The sequence below is a fragment of the Apaloderma vittatum genome, unplaced genomic scaffold, assembly GCF_000703405.1.
Source record: "Apaloderma vittatum isolate BGI_N311 unplaced genomic scaffold, ASM70340v1 Scaffold43878, whole genome shotgun sequence".
Lineage (NCBI taxonomy): Eukaryota > Metazoa > Chordata > Aves > Trogoniformes > Trogonidae > Apaloderma > Apaloderma vittatum.
In genome coordinates this window covers 1-9,526 of record NW_009729927.1, presented here as the reverse complement: position 1 = coordinate 9,526, position 9,526 = coordinate 1, and the positions used below count along the sequence as shown (strand labels likewise).

Below are 9,526 nucleotides of genomic sequence, written 5' to 3'. Positions count from 1 at the left end.
GCAAGGGGACAGGACAAGACTCCGGGCTTCAAAGGAATCGAACGTGACCACACACGGTCCCAATCCCAGCGACGAGCCCTGACAAAAAGCGAAATGACTGCCCAGCCACCTGCTTTAAATGAGCCCAGCGGCTCTCTGTGAACTCCTTGTCTCTGTCAGAAGTGAAAATCTTGGCATTTTCCATTTAAACTGAGGACTCTGAGCACCGAGACAAAAACCTACCGGGAGCAGAAAAGCCTCCAGATTCTACGACGACAAAAAGGCCTGTGAAGATTTTTATATTTTCTACTCTGGTGGGACAGGACCTCGAATAGCTCAGGGCTAACAGGTGCAAACCGGGAAACGAGACCCGCTAGATTCATTTTCCTGCCCCAATTCAGCGATCAGAAACTCCCGGCCGTTAAAGCTGGCACGGAGCGATCCTTTCAAACCTAGTCAGCTGGGAGCAGTCAAGAGAGAAGGATTTGGTTTTAAAACCTGGTGCTGGTTACTCTACAGATTCCCGAATCCTTCGCAAGGACGGCTGCTGGCAGAAAGGCTTTGGGGGGACAAAAGCCTTCGCAGGCAACTGGGGCTGAGCGTTACGTCCCACCGTGCCGATGACGGCTGCGCCCCCAGCCCCTCGTTAGGCAGAGCCCGGCTGGGAGAACGGCCGAGCTGCTCAAGCGAAAAGGAAAAGGATGGGATGTGAAAAAAATAAAGGAAGGGCTTTTGTTGTGACCTTTCAGGTGTGACCTCCCCAGGTTAGAAGAGCCAGCCACCCTAACTTTTCGGCTCCGTTACTCATGTCAGCCGCGTTTCGCCGGGCGGGCGGTTCCAGGGTGCGCAGCACAGCGAGCAGACCTCTCGCACCCTCTGCCCTCCGCCAGCGACAGACTTTGCTGTTAGTAGTTGAAGCTGCACTGTTTGAAGCTGCTGAGGGTTACTTGAGGACAGAGAGCAACGAGGCTTTTGGCTTTTTCTACTCGGAGCCTGTAAGTCAGGAGTATCTCTGCCCTTATGATTCACCAGATGAGCTCCGCGCTGCTTCTTTGCCTGTAGGGGACGGCTGCGACAGGCAGGCAGGGCTTTTCCCGTTCTTGGGGTCACTGGGGTTAAAGATCCCTTCTAAGAGCATCCCCGGACAGCTTTTGTGAAGGCTCAGCAAGAAGCTCGAGACCTTCGCATCCCCCTCACAGAGCACTGAAGAGACAAGGCTCGGTTGTGGCAAAAATAAGCCAGGACCACCAAGAAGCTGAGACTTTCTGCACCCTGGTTCGAAGCTAAGCAGCCGGGGAAGAAAGCCTAGATCAAACAAGTTTATTATAACAACCGGTGTGAAAGCTAAACCGAGCGGAAGGGTTATTTGGTCGTCGTTTCTAAAGGATTTCATCAGGCCAGATACAAACTGGAGCCCTCCGATACCTTTTTAATAGTGTTGTGCTTGCTGTTGCCTCGGCTGGCGTTCTCGTTGTGCAATATATCCAGAGCTGTCTCTCTCTCCTTCAGCTTCAGCGCCTCGATTTCTGTCTTCAGCTCGTTCAGCTGCTCCTGCAGGTGCTTGCTCTTCTCCATGTACTCTACCCTAGCACACACACAAAAAAAAAAGTCCCGGGTTAGCACCGGCCAGCCGCATGGAATTCAAACAGAAATACCCCATTTTCATAATTTCTAGCGTGTGGAACTGACAATAACAGTTTGGAGCACACAGTAAGCTACGGTTATTGAAAAAAAGGACCCGGGCAGCTGACCCCAGAACAACACTGCAAGCTTCCTCACTATAAAAAAAAAAAAATTAAGCCAAGCTGGAGCTGCTGGATGACATTTTAAGTCTCCTGCGTCGCGACACAGGTTAATGTCACACAGTTTCGGTCGCTGCGGCTCTGCTCTGCTGCAGGCTCGCTCAAACCCAGCTCACAAACATCAAGGCATGAATCCTTCCAGTGAAGAAGGACCCTGATGTACTGACTTCTCATGGTTTAGAGGGATTTAGCTCGTAAAGCGCGTGGGAGCAAGCACTGCCCCCGACACATCAGGTATTTTTGAGGCACGAAGCATCCCTGGGAGAGAGAAATGTCTCCCCAAAAAAGAAAGAAACAACAACAAAAAAAACCCCAACCCCATGAGCCCAGCCGTTCTCGGGACTTGGTCCTAACTGCAGGAAAAAAAAAAAATAAAAAAATCACACCACGCCAGCCTTGTACTTGTGATTAAACACCGGGACCCAGGTCAAAGGACCAGCAGGCTAACAAGAACCCTTGCAGAGTGCCAAAATCCATCGCGACGCGGTTTATCTCTCAGCACCCGCGGAAGGAGAACGGTCCCGGAGAAGAAGTCAGCAAAACGGCGCTATCGCTCTCAGCACTTGGCAGAGCCGAGCTCTTCGTGCTTTAGGAGAGTGGGATGACCTAGTTAGCAACCTGGGTACAGAACCAGGAATTATCCTGTTATTTTCAGCTTCTGTCTTTTTTCCTTCTGGCTCTAGGAAAAGTTTTTAACCTCTGTCTCTCACAGTGTCTTATTTCACGCGCGGGAGAGGGTAGTGAGCAGCGGCAAAATAAACCACCCTCTGGGATTCGGGGCATTTCGTTCGAGCCCCGGGAAGTTTTGGCCGGAGCGGGGTGGCAAGAGTCCTTCTAGCTTTGATCTCCTACCCAATCAATGAACAAAGCACATTATTACTAGAGAGATTAAAATCTGATCTGCTTTGATTTTGGCTAAACTTGTAATTTTGAAGGCTACGCCGAACACCCTCAGGAAAACACAAGATCAAAGCCCATAATCACATCCAAACTTGCTTGCGCGCACTTTTTTTATATATAAACATGACGCAGATCCCAAGGAAAAAAAAAGGGGTTAAAACCCGAACGCACGACCTCAGCACGCACTCCAGCAGCAATCTTCCCATTCTCTGGACACAACTGCAAGCGTGTGAGAGCTCGGCGCAGCGATAGCCACGCTGCTCTCAGCTTGTTCTACCGAGGCGGGGAGTTTGAGCCACGTACTTCTCTTTCTCGATTTCCATCGAGAGCCTCTTCATGTCCGTATCCTTGAAGTCAAAGGCCAGGCTCTCGTTGATGAGGTTGAAGCTTGGCAGGTCGGTAGGCAGCGCTGGTGTACTTGAGTTCATGGGCTGCTAGAGAGAGAGAGAGAACAAATTAATCACTTTTGGCCACAGAAGTGTTCCTACAGCGAATGTTTTCGTAATGCAGAGGTGAGATGAGAGCAACACCGAAGCGGGCAGTACACTACTAATGCCACAATAAGGTCCCGATCGGCTACTCACACCGGGAACAATGAGCTCTTCTCAGAGTCGGGGTGATTCGACCTCACGGCGGAGGTGAAGAGGAAGGATTTCATCATTTGCACAGGGAAAGGAAAGGGGCACGCGCATTCCTGACGCAACACGACCTTGTTTCTCAGAACCGGCCTCAAACTTTGCGGAGAGGGGACTACGAGGCTGTTTTTCAGCTGGTGGGCTCTTAAAGCAGAAGACGGCGCGAGCTCCGAGGCACATCCCAAGCACCTCATCAGCCTGAAGATCCCCTGGCTCCGTCCCCGTTTTGCTCTTTGATTCAGAGCTATCGCTCCCCTGGGACCCTGCTCTTTGCAGCAACAAAGGGGAGACAAAACATTGACCAAAACTCGGTAAAATCTAGGTTTTATCACCGCTGTGCCACTTAAAACGTCGTCGTACAGAAGGAGCCTCTCGGGAGACTCCTGACAGCTCTTTAACATTAAATCCAATTTCAAAAGTGCAAGGGCAATGCAAGGCCCTGCCTGACAGCAGAGTCCTGCAGTCCACGGCTCCTCAAAGCGTGAGCGAAGAACAACGTAACCCCACGGGTTAACTCGGGATTTCAGTGAGGTCCGTGGAGACTCACGGCTACATTTTTATCTTCCCAGTAATTTACAGCTCTGAGCGTTTAGGAGCTGCCGCTAGATTCAGTTGAAAATGAGGAGATAACACCTGGGCAAGGATTTGGAACTTTCCTCCTCCTGCAAAAGCCGTGATCTCCCTGCGCTGTCACACGTTGTCGGGTCCTGCGATTTTATCTCGCCTTAAAAAAAAAATGACCCTCCTTCTCAGCCAAAAATTCTGTCACACCTCTAATAAATGGGCTCATTACCAGCAGAGGCAAAGCATCCTGACTCAAGCCATCACTCTGCTTCTTGCAATACGTTAGCTGAGGTCGCGAGCAGCTGCGCACGTCAAGGAGGGTGCGAGTGGCTTCAGATGGCAGACGGTGCGCGTGGATCTGAGTCAGAACCGCTGCCAGCGTGCTCAGCCATCATTTCGGGTAGGAGAAACCCAGCCCAGAATCCAAAAGGTCACCCAGCTCTCTGCTAGAAGCTCCTTCTTGCTCTAAAGCGGGTCCCTGGAATGAAAACAATGTGCCCAAACCAGCCCAGATGGAGGGGATGGCACTGCAGAGACCGGTCGCTCTGGCAGCACACCCCAAAAGCTGGTGGGACAGTTCTGGGCTACCTGCTCCAAGAAACAAGCTCCTGAGCTTCAAGCTGGTTCTTTCTTTTCCCTCACTTCTCCCGAATTCAGGATCCTTCAGGGATTGTTTGCAGCTAGCGCTGCTTCAACGAGAACAGCAAGCGCCGGGGCGGTGACAGATTTACTCTGCACAATAACCTGCCTCCTCCCTCACCGCCAGCCTGGAATTCACAAACAGCCCAGGGCTCGTCCCTCACTTGCTCTTGGGCTGGACAAACCTGAGAGGGACGACATTTCATTTGTCCTGCAGAGGCAAGGCTGGAATGCAAACGCCAAGCGCAAAGCATAAACAAGGTGGCACCTGCAACCGTTGTCACTCGGCTTGGCCGGGGCGTTACGGGTAAGTCAAGACTCCCAGGGCAAGGAAACACGATTTCTTCCTCCCCTCGGCGACGGCAGCCGCATTAATTCTGGAGCAGGCGCGGACAGGGAGAGGCGAGTACCTAAATTCCAGTCTCCAAGGAAAGGTTTGCCAAAGCACTTCACTGATTTAAATACTCGCATCACGCTGACATCCAGGTCCCTTCCCTGGAAGGCACCCAGGGGTTCGCAAAGCCCTGTCCTGCGTGATGTCCTACGATCTCTGCTGTGCCAGGATCACTAGATTCAGCCTGCTGGCCTTCAAACAACCTTTAGCGCTTTTTTTCAGCCTGAGTTTTGTTTAAAAAAAAACCCCAACCAACCCAAACAACAGCAGTAACAGTTGGGCAGGAATTTCAGTTGCTGCAATCATCGAGCCCAGCTGCCAGCCTGTCAGGGTTCTCACAGCCGCTTCCTCGGCGGCGCTCTTGCCCGTAGGGACGGAAAAATTCGTGGAGCAGTGAGAAAGAGAAAGGAAAGAGCAAAGAAAGAATGCGCTGAGGGCGAAAGCACGGGCTTAACACCCGCAGCCAAGCATTTCCCTGCCACCTGCAATAAACCTGAGCGAGGCTTGCACGAGGTGCAGAGATTTTTAATGACACGGGGTGTCACTGGGACACCGGGTGATAAAGGGGCTGTGGGCCTCCTCCCGTATGTGTTTCCTCACCTGGAACAAACCGCATAACCCTGTCACTGCATTAAAGCAATTTCCTGCGGTTAATAGAGGCAAGCCCCAGGCTGACAGCACTCATCCCTCTGGAGAGCAGAGCGGGCGAGAGCGAGTCATGTCCCAAGGCTTCCCCCGCGGGGATTGCTTCTCCTGTTCTTGGCTTCGCCGCTCAAGAACTCGGGCAAGCCCAAGGCAGCCCCCAACTGCTTCAAGAGGATCAGGGAAGAGAGGATCACCTTTAGTCTGGCCACCTGAAGGGCAATGGGGGAGGCGAGTAGCTGCCGCCCGAGTCAGTAAAGAATGAATTGTTCTCCCAGCCCTGACGGCTCGAGACTCAGATTCGCATCTTCTTTCTGCGCACATCGCCTACCAGTGCCATCACAAAAGCAGCTCCGGCTTCAAGGACTAAGAAGATGCCACAACAAGCTTTAAAGAATCAGGATGGGAGACGGGAAAGTTACAAAGAAAATAATATTTAACTGCTTCTTGCCTTTTCTGCAACACACCCATTCACTCCTCACTTCCTCTCCTGCCCTTGCTCCCCCAGAGGGAAATCCTGCCTGACTCTCAGCACGAGTATTGGGACCACGATAAAAAAAAACAAAACAGAAAGAGCTCAGCCTTAGCCCTCATTAGGGAAGAGAGGAGCTGGAATCGCGCCCTGTTCCTCAGAGCTGCCATTCACCTGAGGGACATGAAACTCCTGGCAGCAGCTTTTCGAACAGCTCCATCCCTCAGGCTGCCCTGGGCTTATCGCCTCCCGCGGGGCGCGCTCACCCACCGGCTCCCACCCTGCGCGGGACGGAGAAATCATCTGGAGGCAGAGTGAGTAGAGAGGCCGCAGGGGAAGGAAGAAACGAGGCAGGAATTAAAAGAACCAGTGGATCCCAGTGACTTGTAAAATAAAGAGTGCTCTGAAGCTGAGCTTTATTAAGCTCTGAGGGAGCTAGCTAGCCTGAGTGGCCCATCGCTAGGAGCACCCGACTGTTTTCCATCACTGCCACTTTTCAAAGCTGCCAGAGATTTCTGCAGGGAACAATCAGGATGAAAAGCACTTCATCTCGAGCCCTCTCCCAATTCGGGCCTCAAGAGTTTCCAGAGGAGGGGAGTGGGAAGGAGCCTGCAGGCACACGCTGGAAGTTCAGCACCATATAGGTTGATAAATCCCACGTACGTCTGTCGAGTTTTATTCCTGAAGCTGCTGAGCTCTTTCTCCTTCACCCCTCAGGACGGCGAGGCAGCCAGCCCGTGGCAGGTGCGAGCTGTGGGGAGGGCAGCGCTTTTGATGGGTTTTGTAGACCCTGTAGCACAATTACAGGAGTTGAGGCCAGACGGTTCGGAGCCACGGTCATTCAGTCTGGTGTTTTGGTCCCCGGCAGCAACCAGGACCAGATGCTTCAGAGCAAGGTGTGAGAACCTCTTAATGGGCAATTATGGAATAATATCCCTTCAAGGAAGTTTCTTTTCCAGCACGCAGATGCACAATGGCCAGTTTATGCCCAAACAATGAATGTACACGTTCTGAACAATGTTCATCCTCCCTAAAAATAATGACATCCTCTGTTTTGAAGTATTTAATCTTATTTTAAAGGCTACTGCTGAGCTGGTACACTCCGCCCGCACTAACAAAGCACAGCTCTGACATGTTTGTTAAATCAGTTTAAAATTTGCTGCCTCTACTTTTCACCAGCAGCCTGGTTGCCCTCGCGGTGTGAAGCAGAGTAGGTGGAGGGAAAAGAAAGAAAGACCAAAGCGATCCTCTGCCAGATGAAAAGGAGAAGCACTAAGGGTTTCAGAAACGCAACACAACGAGACAGCTCGTACCCCTGCACCAACAGCACGGAGAAGGGCACGTTTACGGGCTGGGAACCGGGAACCACGGTACGGATCGCTCTTACTGTGTAGGATGACTTGCTGGTGATCTCCAAAAGCTTCTGCTTTGCCCTCCGCTCAGACTCGCGAGCCTCCTGAAGGTCTTGCTTTAGCTGTTCAGCCTCCTTCGCCCTACGGAGGAAAATAGTACATGGCAAACATCAGACGGAAGCAGAGAGGAATGAGAAGACAGAGCAGCAGGGCAGGTGTGGAATAGGTTGAGATTTGTCCCGCAATAAGCCCTAAACTAAGAAATCGGTTGAGCAAGGGAAGTGCCATAACCACTGGGACGTGGGAGGTTTTAATTAGCACAAAAATCCAAGCCACAGAAGGGCAGCTCTGACATGGGCATCAAGGAGTAAGGCTGAGGGTTGGAGAAGCATGCCAGGAGGCTAGAATGGGGAGAATAACTTCAGAAGTTAAGCTCAGACTTACAGCTAAAAGGGCAGTTCTCCAAGGAGTAAGCCTCTACTACTGATTATTTATTACATTCAAAAAGGGAAAAAAGCACCCAAGACTGCAAAGCATGACCTACTCACAGGGCCCAACAAGTCTAGAACTAGTGTTTGCCCTTGTGGCTCAAGGACTAATCACAAGGAGAAAGCCAGACTGAAATCTGAGCGGAGATTTTACGAGGTAAAGACCACGGCAAGAAGAGATAGAAGAGATAGAAGAGGGCAGCGTTCGTCCAAGCAGAAAGGCTGACACCGAGCAAGCTCACGCAGGAAGGAGTAATCAGCTGGAAAGAAACAAGAATGATCTTTTACTTGCTCACTACCAAACGCACCCCGGGACCTGGGCTCTGGTATCAAGAGGATGCAAACAGCAGCTTCAACAAGAAGCAAGGTCTCCAGGAGCTAGGGAGACCTCGAGGCTAACTGAAACAGACTTCATGGCTAGCACGGAGAACTAAACAACTGAGAGGTAAAGGGAGGAATCAAGAGAGAACAAGGAATGTAGATCTACCATCCAGAAGGAAAAAAAAAAATAAATCAAAAGTGTTATTTATGTTGTCAAATACTTTGTGGAATGCAGTGAGTGTTTGCAGAAATCACCCAAAAGTAGAGCTGGCTTCCACTGTCGGCTTCAGAGAAGGGTCTCCAGCTCCAGCGAGACCAGGATCAACCCAGGGAAAGATCAAAGCCACCACCGCTCTACCGGCACTGCTCCCCACTCAGAGACAGCCCAGCCGTGGCAAACAGCGAGATGGAGAGAGAAACCAGCTGAGCCCGGGGACGGGAGGCCAAGGGCTCCCTGCAAACCGTTGGATGGGTGGACTAAAGGTACGAGCCAGTGTTTCAGCTAAGTCAGAAGGGGGTTGGAAAGCAAAGCAGAGGCAACGTTGTACCCTCTGACCTCCTCTCCGACTCCTCCGCCATTTTCAGTGCCAACATCTCTGCCTCTAGCACCTTCTGTTCCATCAGCCGCTTCTCCTCCTCTGTCCGGATGGCCGTGGCTTTGATGCGCTGCATCTCCTGTTCAGCCTCAGCTGCTTTCTGAGCCAGGAGCTTGGCCTCCTCCTCCGTGATCTGAGCCTTCTCAGCCAGCAAGTCTGCCGTCTCTTCAGACCTCATCTGAGAATTAAGGCACACGAAGCTGTTAAGCCCGTTTGGGGAGACATTTGGCACGCTTACGGCACCCGGAGCAGGGCCCAGAGTGCCTGCTCCACGGGGCCACCAGGGCTCAGGCGGTCTCTCCCTTCCATCGAAGGCTACAGCCCCCTGCAGCCAAGACCTGGATGCGCCCAGGCTCCGTCCCAAATCACCCTCCTCTGTGCTCCTGCCGCAGCCACCTAGCAGGACGAAATCAGCTCCATCCAGCCTCCTGATCACCGTCCACCAGCAGCCACAGGACAGACACAGTGTGCCTCCTGCAACGCTTCAGCAGCGGAAAAGCGCAAGGAACAGCTGCAGCGCCTCGGGAAACGACCTACCAGAGACCTACCAGAGCCTCGTTGGCCATCGTTGCCTCTTCCTTTAACTGCATCAACCTCCTCTCCAGCTCGTCCCTCGTCCTCTCCGCCTCTTCTCTCATTTGCTTCTCTCGGGCCAGGCGCTGCCGTTCCATCTAGGAGAAAGGGATCAGGGAAAGCCAGGGCAAACAACTGGCATTAGAAAGGTTTTCCACGGGACAATCTC

General features: G+C 52.1%; 1 protein-coding gene across 1 annotated transcript; it reads right to left on the bottom strand.

The window, feature by feature from the left end:
• Positions 1-1,284: 1,284 nt before the first annotated feature.
• LOC104277822 (merlin-like) lies at positions 1,285-9,455 on the bottom strand (the record flags this gene model as incomplete). The annotated part of the gene is made up of 5 exons (XM_009874586.1): positions 1,285-1,564; positions 2,985-3,115; positions 7,415-7,520; positions 8,745-8,962; positions 9,333-9,455. Coding segments are annotated over 5 exons (771 nt in total), but the record flags the coding sequence as incomplete, so codon positions are not given.
• Positions 9,456-9,526: the final 71 nt, after the last annotated feature.